General features: G+C 27.6%; 3 protein-coding genes across 5 annotated transcripts; 2 read left to right on the forward strand and 1 right to left on the reverse strand.

The window, feature by feature from the left end:
• Positions 1 to 71: 71 nt before the first annotated feature.
• LOC126838026 (organic cation transporter protein) lies at positions 72 to 13,517 on the forward strand. Of its 2 annotated transcripts, none has more exons than XM_050572108.1 (11): positions 72 to 361; positions 420 to 483; positions 7,238 to 7,349; positions 7,801 to 7,969; positions 8,588 to 8,691; positions 9,697 to 9,854; positions 9,933 to 10,101; positions 11,585 to 11,824; positions 12,403 to 12,617; positions 12,706 to 12,893; positions 13,192 to 13,517. In XM_050572108.1, exons 2-11 carry the CDS (start codon positions 441 to 443, stop codon positions 13,411 to 13,413), a joined length of 1,620 nt encoding a protein of 539 aa, XP_050428065.1. In that variant the 5' UTR covers positions 72 to 361; positions 420 to 440; the 3' UTR covers positions 13,414 to 13,517. The 2 variants fall into 2 exon arrangements, with proteins under 2 accessions (XP_050428065.1, XP_050428066.1); XM_050572109.1 differs by having other exon boundaries at positions 90 to 184.
• An 822-nt stretch (positions 13,518 to 14,339) lies between these two features.
• Positions 14,340 to 16,945, forward strand: LOC126838028 (josephin-2). Its single transcript, XM_050572110.1, has 4 exons — positions 14,340 to 15,467; positions 15,559 to 15,776; positions 16,246 to 16,426; positions 16,506 to 16,945. The coding sequence occupies exons 1-4, from the start codon at positions 15,429 to 15,431 to the stop codon at positions 16,662 to 16,664; spliced, it is 597 nt and encodes a 198-aa protein (XP_050428067.1). The 5' UTR covers positions 14,340 to 15,428; the 3' UTR covers positions 16,665 to 16,945.
• A 420-nt stretch (positions 16,946 to 17,365) lies between these two features.
• Positions 17,366 to 21,194, reverse strand: LOC126838339 (guanine nucleotide-binding protein subunit alpha homolog). Of its 2 annotated transcripts, XM_050572685.1 has the most exons (7): positions 21,037 to 21,194; positions 20,491 to 20,822; positions 20,140 to 20,399; positions 19,838 to 20,055; positions 19,100 to 19,266; positions 17,757 to 17,969; positions 17,368 to 17,683 (listed from the first exon to the last, which is right to left on the reverse strand). In XM_050572685.1, the coding sequence occupies exons 2-6, from the start codon at positions 20,759 to 20,761 to the stop codon at positions 17,779 to 17,781; spliced, it is 1,107 nt and encodes a 368-aa protein (XP_050428642.1). In that variant the 5' UTR covers positions 20,762 to 20,822; positions 21,037 to 21,194; the 3' UTR covers positions 17,368 to 17,683; positions 17,757 to 17,778. The 2 variants fall into 2 exon arrangements, with proteins under 2 accessions (XP_050428641.1, XP_050428642.1); XM_050572684.1 differs by having other exon boundaries at positions 17,366 to 17,969.
• Positions 21,195 to 21,326: the final 132 nt, after the last annotated feature.

A 21,326-nucleotide genomic window follows, 5' to 3' on the forward strand; every position in this document is an offset into this window, starting at 1 on the left:
AATACCCCGGCGCACCCGGCATGCGTGCCGATCGTCACTGATAGTATATAATATTATGACCGGCGGCAAACGCACAACACGTTGTGTGTAGTTTGTATTATACGCATGTGTTAGTCTGTTTACAACTACAACAGCTCTAGTAACAAATTCCGGCAGCCATGTGTTCTTTTAAGTAGTCGTACCGGTAAATTATTTTGCACTCTATAGTCGACGTTCGGTCGTCGAGCTCAAATCAGCTCTGAAATTCGCATTTTACACACTCCCCTCCTTTCCCCGAAAGTGTAAAAATATAAAATGAACGCGCGCCACGCACTATTGTGATATTTAGTTTTACCGAAATTTTACGCTTTGTTATCTTACGGTTCGTTTTACTTAAAATTAAATTTTTAATAAAGTGTTTAATTTTGTATATTGTCTAGTTGTAAAATCGCCAAGCTATCATGGGTAAAGGAGCAAATATCGATGCGCTAATGGATAATTTGGGTAAGACTGTGTTGTCTACTATTGATTTCGACTTTTATTATCGGTGTGTTTATCGACCATTCCGAACCACTGAACAAAGTACATCATGTGATGAAAACCAGAATTTGCAGTTTTTGTTTAAAAAAACATGTTTGTGATCATATAATATATTTTGCCAACGAGACATTTTTCCAGATGCATTTGTATTATATATTTTTAAATATATATGAAGAAAACTAATGAACACCGCTCATATTACAAAATATATGTTTTTCATTTTGACCCTCTTGCAAAACGTTGTCTAGGTTACTTATGCCATTTTTGGTTCTTATCACTTCATTTTATGACATTCTTATTACGTAAACACACCCACAAGATAAAACCATTGAACTTATTAAATTATTTTGTTTGGATTAAGCTGGGGTAACTCAGGTTACTGTGGGTAATTAAAAAAATATAATATTGAGTCACGTTTTTTCTCAACAAATTACTTAAACCCGCGAGTCCTAATTATTCACAGTGTAATCTAAATTTACCCTTATCAAATGTATTGTATTATTACATATATTACACGTATGTACTTGATTAAAATAATAGAGTTGTGAATTTCTATTTATTTAACTACCCTGAAATTTGTTGGTATTAGGTATACCTGTTTATATAAGTCGTTCGTTTGAACAAAGAACCATACGATTGAACACGGGGCAACTGATATTTTATTCAACGTCTTTATCGATTATTTACATAATTGCATTTCCTATTTAAAAAAAAACCATGCATTTCGCACATCTACAACTCATTTATATGTGTAACAAGATTTTTAAGTTTACATATTATAAGCCTTTACATCAGTAATGGCTATAGTTTGTTAATGTTTATTGCAACTGTTTGCTGTTATTTATCATAACAACCATCTGCATTATCAATTTGAATTGTTTATTCAATGGTAATAATAATAAATGACTATATTTATATCAGTATGTCTGAACGTATAAGACTGAATTCACGTTAAAAGTAAAATATACCATACTTATATATACATCTGTGTATCGAAAATCAATTTGAAACGTTAAAGGCTCTTAAAGGCTTATAAATTAATAGCTATTAAAAAAAAATTATGTCGAACCAAAACATAATCACATGTATCTAAGAGATAGTTCATCTCAATAAATACTAAAAAGTATTAAATAATAATTGTTGAGCACGAGTATAATAAACACAAATGCTATTTATACATTATTATTTGTTATACGCAATAAAGTTCTTTAGAAGTGTTTTTTAATTGTACATATGATTTATCGATTAATGTATAATTAAAATATATTTTGTAGCACAATTTCTTTTGTTTTACTGTTTTTACCTTCTAGGAATTGATTATTAGTATAAAAGTTAAATTTACACAAAAATGATATTACAAAAAAATAACAAAACTGAACTTATTAATAATTTAGTCAATATTGTAAAAATGTATTGTTTAAAATATTTTAACCATATAAATAAAAATAATAGCAACTCTATATATTATTATTATGCAATTTTTTAATATACTGTAATATTAATTACTACTGCATAAATAACGTTGACAAATGTAATAATTGGTGTCCTAATTAATATATTTCAATAAGTATAGTTGTACAATACATAATATGTTTACTCAAATATAACTTTTAACTCAAGTTATTGTTATTTAATTGTTTTTAATAACCAAATATCTAAATCGGGATTTGTACACACACATATACATAATTATAAAAGGAAGATTAGATTTTTAAAGCAAATGAATATATTCGATAAATGAATTATGGTTTCTATAGATATTATTAGTATATTTATATTAAAATATATACTTAAAATGTTTTATCTTTGATTAAAACAAATTTAATGAAATATCACTGGTCTAATGGAATTCGAACTCACGTGGTCAAGAATGTGAAAATGATAAATCGTTTTTAAAAAAATGGCTTATACTATTTTTAAGGATCAGATATGTTTTTAATAATAGTTTCATAGAATATTTAATTTTTGACTAGGTGTTAAATAGAAACTCAAAATGATTTTTCATTTTTATTTTGGATTTATGTAGGTGTGAAAAAAGTCATACAAAACTGACTTTTGACTTAAACAATTTTGCCCAAATTTGACAATTTCGGCTAAATATTAAAATAATACGAAGAAAAAAACTGCACAAAGTAACTAATATTAATTGAAAAATATATTTTAAGACTTTCACGTGGCCTTATTATTGTTGACTAGGTTTGGTCATGCATAACATTTTTAACTAATTAAGTAGCTAGTTATATGTTATAATTATTTGTGTTACTCGGTATCAATCAGACAAGCTTATGATAACGATGGTTAATTCGATCTGTATGTGTTAAGCGAGTTTTTTTAAATGTATGTTAGGTTGATAGTCCGATGCCAGGTCACTAGAGCACAATATTTTTTATGTCATACCAAAAGTAGAAAAAAATATGTATACTTTAAAAGATTTTGTTTTGTGATTAAAATAAACTGATTTCTATGAATTGCGTACGAAGAATTTAAAAATATTTAAAACTGCTCGGTAGTTATACCGTTATGGTGGACCGAAGCCAAATACAACCAAAAAAAAACCTTTAACCCGAAATAAATTTGTAACAATATTATGTTGACGCAAAAACACTGACGAAGTTTCTCGCATACGGCGAAACCTTAAATGGCTTCGCTAACCGCAATAGCACACATAGAGTACTTAAAGCACAAATCAATTAGCTGATATACCTCTGTATTTTGTTTTGTTCTTTGTCTTACACAACATGTAATCTGTTAAAAAATAAACATTTTATTTCAATACATTTTAATTTCTAGTTGGTCAGTATACCAAATTAAGTGGATTACTTTATTAAATAAATTTCTGCGTGTTTAAAGCACTATGAGATGTGTAGCTTGAATATATACATATTTTGTTTTACTCTTATGTTACAAGATTAGTGCAGTGATCAAATTAGCAGGGCACAAGGCAAATAAAGTCCATTATTATTATTTAAAAAAAATATAGTTTATAACGCCCATTAGAAATAATTATAACACCGTTCCTCAACGTTGAGTATTCACTGTATAATGACTATTTTTTTCTTTTCTAATATCTTTTAATAGACGTTATCTTTTTCCATCAAAACCATACCTTTCCCTTTTAGGTACGCTGGTTCACTTTTCCACCAAACTTTTTGTTCTTAAAATTAACAGATTATTTGACGTCTGCTTTTTCAATGTGATCATAAAATGAGTTATGTATTTAATACCTATTAGGGTGGTCCTTAATTATTTCGCGTTTAGTGATATGTCTATTGAATTTCCATTAAAAAGGCAGTCTTAACTATTTTGATTATGACATGTTATTTTACTTGACTACAGAGACAGTAAAAATAGGATATCCACTACCTATTACACAGGGTGTCCCACAAAGACCTGCCAAATGAAATAAGTTTTGTTTTAGCGAATGTTTTTAAGATTTTTTTTAAAAATTAATTTACACTAATTTGCGCTATAAACACCGCGGTTTGTATTGTTATTTATTTTTAAAAAAATTGTTTGGTTACTTTAATTTTTTTAAATGTAAGACAGCCATTTTATTAAGAATAATAATTTGCTGAAATTTTTGACTAGGTGACAAGGAGTAATGGAAATTACTTTTAAAGTTATTTAGGTTTGAAGTGTAGAACGGGTGGAGATGCGCTAGAGTATGCATGCAGATAAAAATAACTACGCACTTACTCTACCGCACGTGTAAAAAGTAACCAAACATTTTTTAAAAATAATTTAAAAAGTAAAACAGTTCAGAGCAATATAACCCATGGTGTTTATAGCGCAAATTAGTGTAAATTCATTTCAAAAAATCTTAAAATTATTCATTAGAACAAAACTTATTTCATTTGTCAAGACTTTGGGAGACACTCTGTATACAATTATTATGGCTGCAGTAATTTTTTTTATGAAAATTAAGACGCAATATTGGTATATTATGTTATGTCAATATTTTAACAAAGAATAATACATCATATTTGTTTATATATTAGTATAACCTGTATGACTTTATTTTTATACATATTTGATGTGAAATCACAATGAAAAAATATACATTACATATTTTTGTAGTTCATGCCTTACCTTCCCAGCTAAACATTTTTTTTTTTTTTTTGGAGGGTAGGATTTAAACAGTTTTTTCCAAATTTTTGAAAAATATTTACTTACAATAAAATTTATCCGATAAAAGCGGTTCCTCGTATAATTATAAGTTTCTTATACATTTTTATGTAAGTGCAAAGGTTAGGGCAAGTTAGCAGTTTTTGAAATTTAAATAAGCTTGACACTGTTTGCTTACATTATCATGTGGAAACATATTTCTAGACTTAGTAGTAATTTTGTATTTGTGTAATGTATTTATGCGTGCTATATATATAAACACCCAAAAATGACAATACTACTAATTAAGTATTACGTGGGCGCGATGTGCTTGTGTAGCGTTTCTATAGCGAAAACAGAATATAATATCGTCAGCCTATTTAGCAATGAGCGTAATACTTAATCCGGCGTAGCATAGGTTTCTAACTTTTACGGTTTACATTTCCCAATAATCGTTTGAACGTTTTATAATTTTAATGTGTTTATCTATTATCTTATAAATAAATAAATCATTGACATTTGTTCTTAATTATTCATGTTTCAATTGTTTATTATATTATAATTATTTTTGCGTTAACGTTAACTGACCTCATTATTATAATTCAATAGTAGTACAGACCAAACCATACTGATATTATAACATATACCTCTCATCATCACTTATCAGCAATTTTCAACTACGGTACCAATAGCCGATTATAAAAATATTATGTACACATTGTCCTAATTATGTATTCTTATCGGTATTCAAGCTAAGATTTGATACTTCCTTTATGAAAAAAACTTTTCCTTTTTTATTTTAAAAGAATATATTGAACTAAATGATATTAATTTTAGTTTATCTATAAACATTTGTATTGAGAACTGATAAATGTCTAGCAAAGTTATAGGTGTCTATTAAGTATAATAATTATACTTAATAATGTTTATAATTATGATGACATTTATTTTGCAATAAATAATTTTACACTCAAAAAGTCTTATTAGTCATATCTCATAGAAGGTTCTACGTGGTTAACGAATATTTGTATTTTGTGTAAATATTTACTCGAGTACGTATACTATTTTAAGTACTCTGATTTAAAACTTCACTGTTTTTAATGTAATTAGTTCTACGAGTTTTGAAAATTTAGAAAATATTATTACCCCTTTTCTTAGACGAAGTAAACCTTTTTCTTCATTTCGCTTTGTTAGATTGAGTATTTGGTTTTAAGGCTTAAAATAATTATTAAAAATTTACACTTGATTAAAAAATAAACTATAAATCAATGGTTTAGGCCAATTTGCAAAAAAAAAAAATATTATTACCTAAATAATGGGGTTTTACATTTAATTAATAAAAAAAAAATTTTAAAAAAAATATATTATTATTATGTTTTTTTGTTGTTAATTTAGCTTTATTGGTTATAAGCCCCTTATTAGATCACTGTGAATGATTCAAACATGGTTAATGGTGCCAATATGTTTTTATGCTGATCTCCGTTTGAATACTTAAATAGTTTATAATAAAGTATTTTGTAACTATATCAATAAAAATATCGAATTATTTTTTTTGATAAAAAAAAAGTGATTACCTACATAATTTTGCGTGGTAAGACAACATAAGTTCTAACAAGTTAAATGAATGCTTTAAAACTCTTATAAGCTGTAGTACAACGCAACGCTTTTATTAACAACCATTGCAGAATATTATACTGTAGTTTTTATTAATACAAACCATAGAACCAAGTGCGTAATAAATTTAATGCTAATGTAATATTTTATAATAAAATATTGTAATGAACTTTTACAAAAAAGTTGAAAAATATTCAACAATTTCTAAGTATAAGATACAAATTGTTTTTTTACATTTTGTTGTTTAGTTAACAATAATGTTTTTAAATTAAAATATTTGATTTAATTTTTGTAGAAAAAACAATTTTTTTGGGGCCCTCTTTACTGACCCAAGTTTAAATTGTAGATTGACATTTTGAACTTCAAGGCATAATGCCAGGTTTTTAAAGAAATTAGTAGTGTACTCATCTTACACATTGTTGTCTAATAAAATCATACAGTCATGACTATTTTTAATATTGTATTTTACAATTGTTCAAACAGATATGTTACCATAATACAAAATTATCTGGAACTATTAAACTACTTGGAAATCTAGAATTTTTACGGTTAAATTATTAATTATCTTTCATGATAAAACAAATACTTAAGGATCTTTTAACACGTTCCTTTTTATCTCGTATAGGTAACATAAAATATATGTGATAAATCACTAAATAAATTAAACAATTATTTTTGTTTAAATATTAATTCCTTTAAATGATAATTGTGATACACGCCTACTTTATTAGGTTTTTAAAAATTAAATGAAGCACTTGAGGTCGTAACCTTGGCTTCTATTTTAATATTAAAGAGTAAACATGTATTTATCTGAAAACATGATTTCTGCTAGTGCCTATAAAATTGATGTAAAAACAATTGTTTATTTTGTTGAAGTATTAAGATAAAACATTATGAAGTTATAGCTATGTTTTTTAATACGTACTTTATGGAGTTACCGAGATTAAAAATTGCAGTCTATCAAATTATTTCTCAATTTATTAATGATTTTCGTTTCTAGGGGACTTTGGATCCTACCAACTGCGACAGTTCCTACTTCATCTACTATCGGCATTTACAGCTGGTCTACACATGTTAGTTCTGGCCACTGTGGCAGCTGTACCCGAATACAAGTATACCTACTTAAATTATTTTCTTTCATTTAATGTAAATATAAATAAGGTAGAGGAACGCCAAAAAAAGAATAATGCTAAGAACAAATTAACAACAATAGGAGCCGAGGCGGCTTTAATGAATTACCGCCCCTAGGCAAATAATATGAGCCGCCTTTGAGCTATAAACTAATTTTCATATTTAAAAAAAGAAAAAAAAATCTCAACAAATAATTTGTGCCTGTCTATGCGGCTTGCTCGAAAATCCACTGCTTGATAAAAGAACAACTGGTGTATGTCAATAAGTGTAAAACCAGAGAAGTGGTGAGGTAGAAGAAGATTACTTTATTTTTTTTTTAATTTCTCATAATAAAATATATAAAAACTATCAGTTATTGTTGTGCGTTTATTTATTTATTTATTTATTCAATGTTAACGACCTAAATGTATTTATTTGTTTGCATCGGTATAGATGTATGGTCCTGGACACAGAAACAAATGCGACAAATACACAATGGATATTAGCTAGTCAAGATAATATAATCGACTCTTGTACAGTAAAAAATGTTTTTAACGAAACAGAAAAATGTCACAATTGGTTATTTAATACTACTTACTATGAAAGCACTAGAGCTACTCAGGTAATCATATTATAAAGCAAACAATTAGCGTTTCAACAGCATGCAATAGCTGAGGAATTATTTTCTTGCTCTATTTTGAGTTTTTTTTTAATATTCAAATGTTCTATTCTTAACAGTTTTGACTATGTTCATTTGATTTAACAATATGCATATACCCTTGAGTGTATGCCTAAAATAATGACAAATTCTTTTTTTGGCGTATCCAGAATTCTAATTTTTTCAGAATAAAGGATATTACTAAAAACAAATTAATAAAAAGGATTTTAAGTGTTTGAAACAACAAACTGTCGTCATTACCTAAGACCATTAAAAATCATTTAAAATGTTCTTATTTGTATAACAAGTAAAAACAATAAGTGCTAGAATGTTATCCTGGTTGTTGTAACATCAAAATATAATATTGCTCATAGCTATCTTATTTATTGATTATAATGGTCACCGCTCGACATACTATACATATTACATTATTATACACATGCATATTTTATTACATAGGTATATATTATACAACAATAATTGTAAGCAAAAAAGTAGAAAATATTATAGTAATATCCAATCTAAATAATTTTACAGTTAACCAAAAGTAATTGAAGTTTCATAAAATTGTTTGTATTGCAGTGGAGTATGATTTGCGACAATCGGTGGATGGGATCTTTGGCCCAGATGAGCTATATGTTGGGAGTGTTTACTGGTGCAGTCGTACTTGGAAGTCTAGCTGATAAGTATGATATTTATGATAAAGCAATCGCATCATTGTCCATTGAATAAAAGTTACATTTTATTATCAGTAAATTTATTGGAAGTTAGTGCCGCGTGATAACCATTTTTAATGAACAGTCCATGGCCTTCAACGGGCTAATAAATTATTTAAATATTATATCTCACCTTAAATTAGCACTCGTTAAGCACATACTCGTATTATTAATTCCATCATTAAAAAAAAACGTATGTGAGTGAGTGGTTTACAGTTAGATTTACTTTGAAAGAAATAATACTCCTGATTTTTTTTAATTAATAAAACCACGTCATAACAGTGATGATACTATTATCAGCTGATAAATCTGATAAAACAAGCATTATATTGTTCAACAAATTTAATGAGCTACTTAAAATGTTAAATGTAATTTAATAGCCTACCGTTCGAATACAAATTAAAGTATAATAGTATAATATTTTGAACCTAAACTAGAACTGTTATGTGTATCATAAACCTATTGTATAGATAAAAAATACAGTATATTTGGATAGCTAACAAAATATATTATATTGTACAATATGTTGATATCTCAGAAAGGTTACTATTTAGTGATTTATTGAAATATTATTACACAATTAAATAGGCTGTTTGCTGTATCAGTATAATAATATACTTATTATGTTTGCTTAATATTTCGTATTTACACTCACATGCTTACATTATTCATGATAATTATATTATCATTTTTTATTTCGATTCATTATTAAAACCAACGAGTTAAGATTGAAACTACCCATGCTTATTGGTACATATGTATATATTTTCTAGATTGAATTTCTAACTTCTCCTCCCTTTCCCCAAGTAAGCTGAACACATATATTATTTGTGGCAGACATTTTTTAATTTTAAACTTTTAAGCGATTTAAATTTTATTTATCCACGTTAAAAATTAGCTTAAACTTGTGTGAGCTGATCACTGACAGTACATCATATTACGAATTATTTTTATACTTTTAAAATATCTTTACAGATATGGCCGTAAGAAGATTTTCTGCTATTCAGCAGTTTTACAACTAATTGTTAGTGTCGGAGTTGCATTTATCAACAATTACTGGCTGTTTATTGTGATCACTTACATCTATGGTATTTTCGGTTCGTCCGGTGCCTACATTTCCGGATTTGTATTGAGTAAATATTTTTATATTCTTATTTTGTACCTAATAAATAACATAATAATTGTAACAATTGAAAATTAATCATTTATAGCTATGGAATTGGTAGGACCTTCGGTTCGTTCTTTGTGTGGTATTTTGTTCCAAATGACATTTGCGTCTGGTATCATGGCAGTAGCCGGTTGGGGATACCTGATTAGAGATTCATTTTTATTACAAATCATCTATGGTTTACACAGTTTGCTTTTAATACCTCACTTGTGGTAAGTAACATTACAACAAAACCCCTCCACTTTGTTCTGTGTAAAAAAATGATTTTAGTACTATAAAGTTGTAATATCATATCGTATTAAACTAAGTTAAGTATACCGAAAATAATATAATAGATATAATGTATCTATTTACTTGATGACAAAATGTTTACAGGGATATAGAATTGTTAGGTTAACAGTTATACATTTTTGAATTATTCTGGGTCACTAAATTTACGATAAATATTTACTAACAGTAATAAATATTAAAATTGTATTTATTAAATTTCAATTTTAATTACAATATTGGGTAATATTTTCGGTTTACTTAACACAATACAATATGATATCACAACTTTGTAGTGCTTAAACTTATTACTAAGGCTATTTTTTTTAGTTGGCTTTTTTTACACGAAACAAAGTTTTTTTTTATAATATCTAATTTATAATATAAAGTTACAAGTGTTTGTTAGGAAAATGCACACTGTATTTTATATAGGTTTTTTCTCAAATAAGTTAAAATTTTAGTAAACACTAATTTACATGTATTGTATTGTATAATATTATATCATACTGTTCAATAAACTACGTGTAGATGAATAAACTTAGCTTATTAAAACCTTTTAAAAATGTATATAATACTACACTTTATACTGCATTTTGAATGGTAACACAAAGGGAATTTACACTTGTACAACCACGTGTAGTATGTTTATGCTTATAAACGTAAAACATAATACTATTACACAAAGAACATTACTAAACTGCATAGACGACTACACTAGGATACAAGTACGCCAAAATGACGACACCATGCTCAAGTATACTGGATTGCTACTCTTCTTCGTCGAAATTGTTGGTGATAAAAATAAAATGACAGCGTAAATGGAACCAATCCAATCCATTTATTTTATAAAGATATTTGTGTATATTATATTCACTGATCCCTTTTACGCTGTAATTTTGTGAAATAATAATATAATGGTAAACGGAGTAGAGAAATGCAATAATCATGGTCCATGGAATTTTTTACCTGAAAAAGTTGGCACATATTTTTGCTTCATGACTCCACTTCACTTTTCATTATTAACATAATTTTAACAAAAGAATAATCTGCACAATATTTATGATATTGTAACGCACATTTGATTTAAATCGGTTCGGTAGTTCGTTAGTTAGAGAGCTGCGTTGAAAACAAGAAATTTCCATTGTTTAAATGGGCAAACTCGGCTTTTAGATATTATACACTGTCGCAGTGCTCGCTATGGCGCATGGATCGAGAACACAAATAAAGCATACTGTGCAATAAAATAATTACCTGTTTTTTTTTCGTCTTATATTTTAAATTACATATTTCATACAGCAAAACAAAAATATTTATATTTATAAAACATCTTCACTATTGCCTAAAATTGGGATATTCGATACTTTTATAATCTCTAACTATGTTCGTTTTTGTGTTTTAATAATGTTTAACGTGTTTTGCGACTTCCAGGTTAATAGATGAATCGCCAAGATGGTTATGGGGCCAAGGAAGAAAAGAAGAAGCGTTGAAAATCATACAAAAAGCGGCGAAGACCAATAATAAAACTGTGCCGTTGTCTTTGGAAATAGATCAAACGACGGCATTAGACGAAAAACAAATAAATCAAGGATCTGATCAATCGTATACGATATTAGATTTATTCAAAACACCCAACATGAGAAAGAACACGATAAATGTTTGCATCTTCTGGTAATATAGATAAAGTACATTTTATTTTTATGTCTCTAAATTGAGCCCTTTAAAAGCAAAGATGGTGTAAGTTAAATTTTTAGAAAATTGTGAAATATGATGTAAATGAACATTCAAACAATTAACAGTCAAATGCACAAATGGCGTAAGTCATAGCTTTATTTAATATTATTCAGAACGTGAGCTCTAGTTTAAAATAAAATGTTCAACGATTATTAATTTGTATTAATAACAATAAATCCTTACGTATTACACCCAGTACCTACAGTATACTGATAATGGCATACGTCACTTTGCTTTTGACTGTCTCAATTAGAAAGGGAAGCTGATACAGTCTCAACATTGTACATTTTTTGTTTTTACCCAAAAGTAGTTAATATTAAAATCCTAATAAACGGAGCAGATTAAATTGTAGTGTAACCTTGCACCAAAATTGGCTTTAGCTCTCAAAACTCTTTAAATAATTAAGACTTTAGTTACTTCTTTGTGGCATCAAGTTGTTACTTTGCTATCAAAATGATACCGATTATTACCTATTATATTATAATGTGTAATGTTAATAGTACTTTTTATTACAGGTTTGCCGCTAGTTTTGGTTACTATGGGATTTCCTTGCGAACTGGTAAATTGTCTGGAAGTCCTTACTTTAATCTATTTGTAACGGCAGCAGTCGAAATACCGAGTTACTTGTTTGTAATCGTAGCAATGGATCGGTTAGGAAGACGCTTTCTCAATAGTTCAATGATGATAATTGGCGCACTTTCGTTATTATCGTCTGCATTTTTCCCTTCTGGTTACTTTTATTTTTCATATATAAACACCAAGCTAGTTTTTTTGTTGAAAAAATGTAATTAATATCATTTTTTCTATATTTTGTTTAGACCCGCTTTCGCAAAGTATATCCACAAACGTTGTATTCGTGGGCAAGTTTTGTATAGCCGGAGCGTTTGCCATAATATACAATTACACGGTGGAACTTTTCCCAACTGTGGTACGAAACACAGCTTTAGGACTTGGCAGCATGTTTGCTCGGTTGGCTGGAGGTTTCACGCCACTTGTCGCGTTGATGGTCAGTTAACATCCAATTAAAAGAAAAAAACAGCACAGTTGATACTCTGTACTTACTCTGTTCACAATAAGAAAGAACTTCAGCGGCTACCCAAAACCCGGTTTTTTACGTGGCTTTCAGATATCCTCCGAGGTTCGTTCTTATTGTGAACAGAGTATAGTAACATATAACAAATGTGCATTGGCCAGCTTAACAAGGGGTCTTTTCGGTCACCTTGAAAAACAATCACAAAACAACTAACACTCCATAGCCAAACGTTTGCATTTGTAGTATTAAAAACTAAATATTTTTGTTATAGGACACATACGACGAAAAATTACCTGTAATAACGTTTGCCTTAGTGACATTATTTGCTGGCATCCTTAGTACTTTTCTACCAGAAACTCTTAACAAGTCCATGCCTCAAACCATGCAAGACGGAGAGGAATTTGGAGAGGGAGACACGTGTTTTTCGACTGGATGTTTTGGCCGTTCAAAAAAATTGCTAAAAGAAAAAGACATACCCCTTGAAAGTTACTAAAAAAATTATGTACAGCAAATATAAAAAAAAGCTGAAATAATTTTTATACGTACAATTTTTATGATGTATATTTTTTTAATATTAATTTACATTTTATACTTAGAGTGTTTCTTTAATTATTAATTTATTTTTCTTGACAATCCCTGAGAAAACTCATTACACATTACATCCGTAGGCAAAAGTCAAATTCATAAGTGGCTCAGTCAAAATGGCTTCATAATTTGTTCTTGTTTTTTTTTTTTATAAATTCTAAAATAAAATTAGCTACCGCAGTTGGACGGGATATATAGGTATAATGGTCGGGGACCGGTTGGTCACAGGATTGTTATGATTAAGAACGGAAAATTATATAATCACTCTCAAGAAATCGTGTTATTACAAGTCAGTATTATTCTATAGATAATTAAGAAAAATTCAGTATCGATAGCAATCATTAATGTAGGTAATATCTTTAACAATGTTGTCAGCTTTGGCGTTAACTAGCGCCAGCGGAAGGGCAGGGCAGAAGGGGCAGCTGTCCAGGGCCCCGCGCCTTTCATGGGATTTAATGATTTGTATGCGGAGTATGCCTAAAATCTTGTTTTTCAAATTAAATAACAAGTGTCGTCTGTCATATAAAAATTGTTTTGGTATTTTAATCTTTAACTTCAATACTATTATTTATTTTTAGTAGGTCGGTACTCGGTACTTCGCTTTGGTGATAAAATATGATATCCATATTAAGAAAATATAATCAACAGAGAAATTTTGGTTCGCCTGCGTTATTGTTTATTTATAGTACAAAAATGATTACTCCTTATCTTGTACTGGACACTGACAAGGAATAATATTATTTCTAAATAATTGTTATCGTCGATATTTGTACGGTGTATCAATTGTTAATAGCTGGAATATAATATTGGTAAGTTTTGGATGTTTTTGTTTCTTTTTAAACAATGATTGAAGCCTGAGATATATTATTCCGCGTAAACAAATAACGGTTTCGTCAAATGTTTAAAATGTAAGGCGAAAATTGAATACCGCTTTTAGTTTTTGCATTTGGAGTCGTGCGTATATTTTGCCTAGTTAATAATTCGGCCCTTACAAATAGTCAATAATATAGTGTTCCTTTTTAATAATTTATAAATGCATATTTTTTGCATTGAAGTTCCAGGAAACCCCTTTTCATTTTTTCGTTAATATAAATAAAAAGGTTTCGCCATGTTTCTAATTATTATTGAAGTACAATAAGATCTTTTAGAATATAGTCCAATATTTAAATGATTTTTTGTGTATAAATTGCTTGTAGGTGAACATAAATATTAACCATGGAGTTCCCTATCTCTCTATTCAAAACTTAAATGTGGCCGCGACCGTGATAAATTTCGGAAATATATTTGTATATAAAATAAAAAAATAATATTATTTTTGTGAGTTTTTCGTTTGACCCATTTTGATGAGAACACGAAAAAAAATAGGTAGTCTAGGAGTTTATAACGTGATAACCGCAAAATGACCGCCGATATTATCAGCTGTGTATAACCCATATATATATATCTGTGGTATTACCAATGGAAATTATCCAGCGATGTTTTGAAAATTGATAACACGACTCATAAATAGATGATAAACCAATTTATTCTTTCACGTACACAATCTACTAAATCCCAATGCATGTCGCATGATCAAATGCGTTGCCTGACGCACTCACATGAGTCACTGTTTAAATTATGTATCTTGGATAGGATAAATGATAAAAACAATCCGTAAATTGTTTATAATTAATATGTTATCATGATTTATATTGTACAAAAAACGACAACATTCAGTCTATTCGGATTCAAGTGACTGTAGAGTCCAAGACAACAGCTATAGAAACCATTACAAAAAAAACCAATCGTGGATGAACGTTAAACGCTGATTACATTATTCTTCGTTTAATTTTTTGTTAGTTTTCAATATATATTCTTTCACATTGACTGCTGTAAAATATATAATATTATTACTTACCAGAATAGTTTAAATGTAAATATATAATGTTACCAACAGATACACCAATATATCACGAAAAACAAGTAATTTCACAAATATAGTTTATTAAATTGAATACCTTACGTTTGTACAATTATTAATTATTCCTTTTTTTTTTTTTTTAATATTCTGCAGTCAAAAGAGTTATGTGCATTGCACGCTTTAAACAATTTATTTCAGTCGAAGGAGGCATTTAAGCAAATGGAACTGGATGCTATCTGCTTTTCACTATCTCCTAACAATTATATAAATCCACATCGGTCAATATTAGGTCTAGGCAATTATGATGTCAACGTGTTGATAGCCGCCTTACAAAACAAAGGCTTTAACGCTGTATGGTTTGACAAAAGGAAGTAAGTATTATAAAATGAAAATGTTTGTTATCTGTACATTATCAAAGAACACTTTTAATAAATGCTTAATAAGCTAAAATAATTGTATTAAAATTTTAATAAATTGTTTCTATTATTAAAATTATTGTTCAGTGTTTGACAATATAATTTCATTTTAAATCTATTTGTTGTTTCTTAACCCTTTCATTACTGACATCCTCGTACAAGGATTTCACTTTAAAATTCAACTAAAATATTAACAACGTACTATCATTATCAAAAATGTCTTTTAATACAAGTTTTCGTATAGATTGATGATAAAAAAATCGACAAAGCTATATTGAAAATCAATATTAGTCTGATACGTAAAAAAATTGTTGTTATTTTTTTTGAAAAAAAAATCCCAGGGACTAATAGGTTAAGATATTGTAGTCTTATTTAAATTTTATTTTGTTTGTTAAAAATAAAATAAGTGTACTGCTTATTACAGGGATCCGAAAATGTTGAAGTTGGATAAAATATTTGGTTTTGTAATGAATATTCCAAGTGAATGCCGTCTGGGCTTTTTATGGCTACCTTTAAAACGGCGCCATTGGATATCTATAAAAAACATTAATGGTGTATACTACAATTTAGATTCAAAGTTATCTCAGCCTTTACGCATTGGAAGCGTATGTTTTATTTTTGTAATATTGTTATTAAATAATATGTCAAGTGTAATACATTTTGATATGTGTTAAATTCTTACAGGAAAATGATCTTTTTAATTACTTTAGAGACCAACTTTATGTGAATGACAATCAACTGTTTGTTGTTGTCACTAAGGATAATAACAGTTGGATGAGAAAAGAAGATGGAGAAGAAAACTTAGTTGACAACACAAAAGCACATGCACAAGAAAAAATATAGTAATAAAAAAATTTGCTATAAATATTTTTTTAAATTATGTTGTAAAATAATTTTAATGTTTAAGCTTAATTGCATTAATCGTTACCAAAATTGATTAAGGTTACAGAGTTTATTGACATGTTAGATTGGTGAATATGTACAGTATTAAGTATGATTGGTGTTAAAAATATTTGTTACCATTATTTACCTGCAATAATAATTTGTTATTTATAATTTATTGATTGTACTGCACCTATTTACTACACATATAAATAAATAAAAAATACAGATTTTCATAACAATTTGAATACCTGTATTGTTCAATCTTGCAAACTATATTCAAAATAAATAATCAGAAGTATTTATTTTATGAGAAAACAAATTGAAAAATAAATCACGTTTAATGTTCATAAGGTAAATATGATTATAAACATTTTATAATCCAACAAAAAAATTATAAATATGATTGTATAAATTAGATAAATATAAATAAATATAATGAGTACCTATTTATTCGACTATAAAAATTATTGCTCTAAGTTGCTATTAAATATAATGAACATTGTAGCTGCTTATATTGATGCAAATAATTGGATAATTATCAGTAATTGTATAAAAATATGACCTTATAAATTAAAATAAAAAATGACATTACAAATTATGTACAGTAAAATAAATATAAAAATTGTACGCTTAAAAATAAGCATAACATTTTATACAATTGGAAATAAATGCATACAAATGGATTGATACACTGAATATGTAATTGATATTACATAATTATAAATGTATTCTTTACTTACAACAAATTTTGAATTAGGTGAATATTTTAGAATAACAGTTTTTACTTTAATTACTATGATAATGATGGCAATTTTACTTTCTAAATTATAAGGTTTTTGGATACCTAGCTCGTTAATTATTAATTGTTTAAAAAAATACATAGATTTGATTTAACATATAGAAAAGATAGCAGAATGTACCTTGTGTAAAGGAAGACTTCGGTATGTGAATGAGATACAATTCAATAGAAGCCAATGCTTTTAAGTAATACATACAAAAAGTTTAATTATTTATAATGAATTTAACAAAGTAAACATAAAACAATTTTACCTGGTCTAATATTATTGAACATTTATTGAAGCATTAAAGACTCTAAGTTTCTATGCAGAATTGTATCTTTAACCGCATTGAATACGACTTTAATGTTTTCTGTGTCTACAGCAGTAGTGAAATGATGAAACAATGATTTTCTAGGATCACGTTTAGCCTGGCGGAAAAAATCTAACAAAAATGCTTGCACATCTGGTAAACAATGAGGATCACCTAAAACAACAAATAAATGAATTTAAATATATTTCAATTGAATATTTAACTATCAGTTGAGATTATTATAGAATTTTCAGAATGTAATTAAATGTAAATGTACGTTGTTATTGCAAACCGCAAAAAAAAACGTTACTAAGCGGGGTATAATTTTTTTTAAATAACAATAAAATTAAGTCCTTTGTATAAATCTAAAAAAAGTTTTGTCATGCCAGTTGGAGTTTCTTGCCATTTACTTTAATACGGCTGCTATACAGTGAAGGCTGAAAATGTATAGCAGAATAAAAAAGGTGGCATTACCAATTTTCAAACAAAACAAAATTAAAATTCAGATATCAGTTGAAAATTAATATTTTGTAGCACAAATTTTTTTTTACTTAATAGTCTATCAATAAAAAAGATGCACCACATTTTACGAAACTTCCCTTTAATCTTTATTTCTTGTGTTTTTTACAGGCAAGTTTTTCATATGGGAGAGGGATTTTATTAAGCTTATCGTTATCACTAATTATATTAAAATGAAGTTTAAGTATAAAGTAATCATATTTCTCTATTTTCTATAGTAATTTTAAAAAATAGTGCATGTTATTAACTGAATAATACTTTAATTAAGATTATTTTTTATACATATTTTTAAACATGTTTATGTGGATATTAGTGGCCCTGTTCTTTAAGTAGTCGTGCTAGATTTTTAAAAGTATTAAACTATGTTGTACATGGTGAAACTACTCAAATGTAAAAAAAAAAAAATAATAATATACTTGGACTATATTTTTTTATTTTAATATTTTAAAACAAGAAAAGATTAAATTGAAAAGTGGTATCATGGAAAGTATCCTTTACTCGAAACATACAAATTCAAGATTGTCATTACTTTTAATATCATTTATATATATATATATATATATATATATATATTTCCTTTTATTATTAATGGCTTCTTTTTTATTATTACTATAAAACTAATTATAATATATCGTTTCAATAAACAAAACTTACTCTCATGCACAATATGGAGGAGCATGGAAAAATAACAAATTCAAATGATAAATTAATGGCATCAAATTGTGGTACATATTATATAGTAACTCGTATAGAAGCTTGTAATATTATTGACTAAAAAAACGTACCTGCATAATCTGGGAAATAATTTTTTATGTTTGTTTCTCTCCTTTCTAATTTGTCAGCTAATAGGTCTGTTTTGTTCATAAAAAGAATTATTGAAACACGTCGAAATATTACATTATTTACAATTGAATCAAAAATATTTTTTGATTCTTCTAGTCTATTTGTTTTCCTGCAAAAAAATATATAAATTAATTTAGTATTGAAAATATTTATAAAATAAATAATAAGTACATTTTTGTTCATTGTGTTGTAAACATGTATAATTATTAAAAACGATTGAAAAAAATTATATTGTATTACACAATTTATGAAAATAACATATAATAAATATAACTTTAAAATAAATTAGGACTGTTTAATATTTTATAGTTATTTATTCATTAATGCAAGATGTATTTAGATTAATACCATTGCAAATAATGCATTTAAAATAAATATAACTAAATTGTATTGTGTTTTTATCTTTACTGACAATTAATGATGTTATTAGCGAGTTTTCCAGCAATTTTTCTTATTGGGTATATTTAGATTAAGTTAAAAACAAAGAGTTAGTAGAGGGCATGGATTTATTTTAAAAATATCTGGTGATTGTCTATTTGGAACTAGCAACACCTGGACGGTTTAAAAGCAGCGTCAGGTGGCAATTCACCCTGATCACTGTACTACTCGTACGGTATATTTTTTTAGCTGCCCATTAGACAATTTCCATAACAGCTTTTTTAAATTTTGTTTGGTTTTACCTGTCTTCTACGAGAACTTGATCAAATTCCGAGGAAGAAACCAGAAAGAGTATTGATGTAACTGAGTCAAAACACTGAAACCATTTCTGTCGCTGTGATCTTTGTCCACCCACATCAACAAATCGAAATGGAATATTGTTTATTGGAATTGTAAACTCATAAATGCCTTTAGTAGCTCTTCTGGCATGCAAAATATCTTTATTAGTTGGTAAATAATCCTAAAAGGAAATTTCCATTATTTTTGGTGTAGAATAAATAAAAAAGTACTAGGTAAAACAATAAAAATTATATCAACGACTTACACTTCTTGCAATATTTTCGATATTATCAAGAAAATATTGCACAGAGTCACTTAATTGAAATTCTCTTCTTCGTTCAAATGCTCTTTTAATAGCTCCATCTTTCCACAAACAATACATTGATGGAGCATAAGCAAGAAATAACCTTGTATCTAATGTGGTGCGATTGTCAAACTTTAAAACAAATTCAGCACGTTCATTATTGTCAGGATTTTCCCAAGGTATACCTAACTTTTGTCTAGCATCTACTAATACTTTCATGCCTAAAATAAAAAATCAATAATATCATCATCTTATTTTACTAACTGGACATTATGCTACATCTATAAAAAAATTTTTAAAAAAAATCATTACCTCTTAATATATTTTGGTATATTATATGTTGGTATTCAATAACAAGGTCCGGTTCAAATTTTATACCATGTATGATGCGCATTTGTTTGAGAAATGTCGATTTACCACTCTCACCAGCTCCCAATAATAGCAATTTTACTTGGCGACGTAACAGGTGTTTATCCTTGTCTATTAGCTTGTCAATTTCTTTACTTCTGTAACGCTGTTCCATTTCATCAGCGCTGAATTTGAAACGCAAACAACAAGGACACGTAATTGTACATCTTGCCATTTTTCAAAGCGTATCATCTTTTTTCACAAAAAACAATATGTATTAAAGGCTCAGATAATTCCTGTAAATATAAACAATTTGAATAACATGTACAAAGTCAGTTTTTAAATGTTCAATCCATAAAAAGTTTTTATAATTAATAATTAATATGCAGTGACTAGAGATAAGTACTAAAAAGTACAACAATTTAATACTAGTTATTTCTGGGTGGTCCTAAATCTGTAATTGAAGTTTAAACTTCTATATTTTTCATGAATACAAAATAAACTACTTACATAAATGCAAAGAGACACATCCCACATTGCTGATCATTTATCAAGTTAAATTATGTACGAGTTTAATTACAGCAATAACGTCAACAAACGTAAATTGTTAAATTTAATTAGGTACTTATTTTACTTTTTAGGGCTTGTATCTTACATTTCTTTTTTATTGTGTTTGTATAGATAAGAAGATAACATATTATTTTCATGGCACGTCCGCTCGACGCCATCTTTTGGTGGATTTTAAGTTATCAAATTATTATCACAACAAACAATATATACCTTCCCAGTTGATTGTTTAG

This window comes from Adelges cooleyi, unplaced genomic scaffold (genome assembly GCF_023614345.1).
Source record: "Adelges cooleyi isolate 19-005CV unplaced genomic scaffold, UGA_ACOO_1.1 ACOO_flye_CR_arks_rails_tigmint_CR_PRNA_30, whole genome shotgun sequence".
NCBI classification, from domain to species: domain Eukaryota; kingdom Metazoa; phylum Arthropoda; class Insecta; order Hemiptera; family Adelgidae; genus Adelges; species Adelges cooleyi.

Excerpts from the sequence above, each read along its gene's own strand:
- LOC126838026 (XM_050572108.1), top strand. The coding sequence starts at position 441 with ATGGGTAAAGGAGCAAATATCGATGCGCTAATGGATAATTTGG. Across the intron at positions 484-7,237 it reads TGCGCTAATGGATAATTTGG|GGGACTTTGGATCCTACCAA; the intron begins GTAAGACTGTGT and ends TTTCGTTTCTAG. Across the intron at positions 7,970-8,587 it reads AAAGCACTAGAGCTACTCAG|TGGAGTATGATTTGCGACAA; the intron begins GTAATCATATTA and ends TTTGTATTGCAG.
- LOC126838339 (XM_050572684.1), bottom strand. The coding sequence starts at position 20,761 with ATGGCAAGATGTACAATTACGTGTCCTTGTTGTTTGCGTTTCAAATTC. Across the intron at positions 20,400-20,490 it reads ATACCAAAATATATTAAGAG|GCATGAAAGTATTAGTAGAT; the intron begins GTAATGATTTTT and ends TTTTTATTTTAG. Across the intron at positions 17,970-19,099 it reads TTATTTCCCAGATTATGCAG|GTGATCCTCATTGTTTACCA; the intron begins GTACGTTTTTTT and ends TTGTTGTTTTAG.
- LOC126838028 (XM_050572110.1), top strand. The coding sequence starts at position 15,429 with ATGTTACCAACAGATACACCAATATATCACGAAAAACAA. Across the intron at positions 15,468-15,558 it reads CAATATATCACGAAAAACAA|TCAAAAGAGTTATGTGCATT; the intron begins GTAATTTCACAA and ends AATATTCTGCAG. Across the intron at positions 16,427-16,505 it reads AGCCTTTACGCATTGGAAGC|GAAAATGATCTTTTTAATTA; the intron begins GTATGTTTTATT and ends AAATTCTTACAG.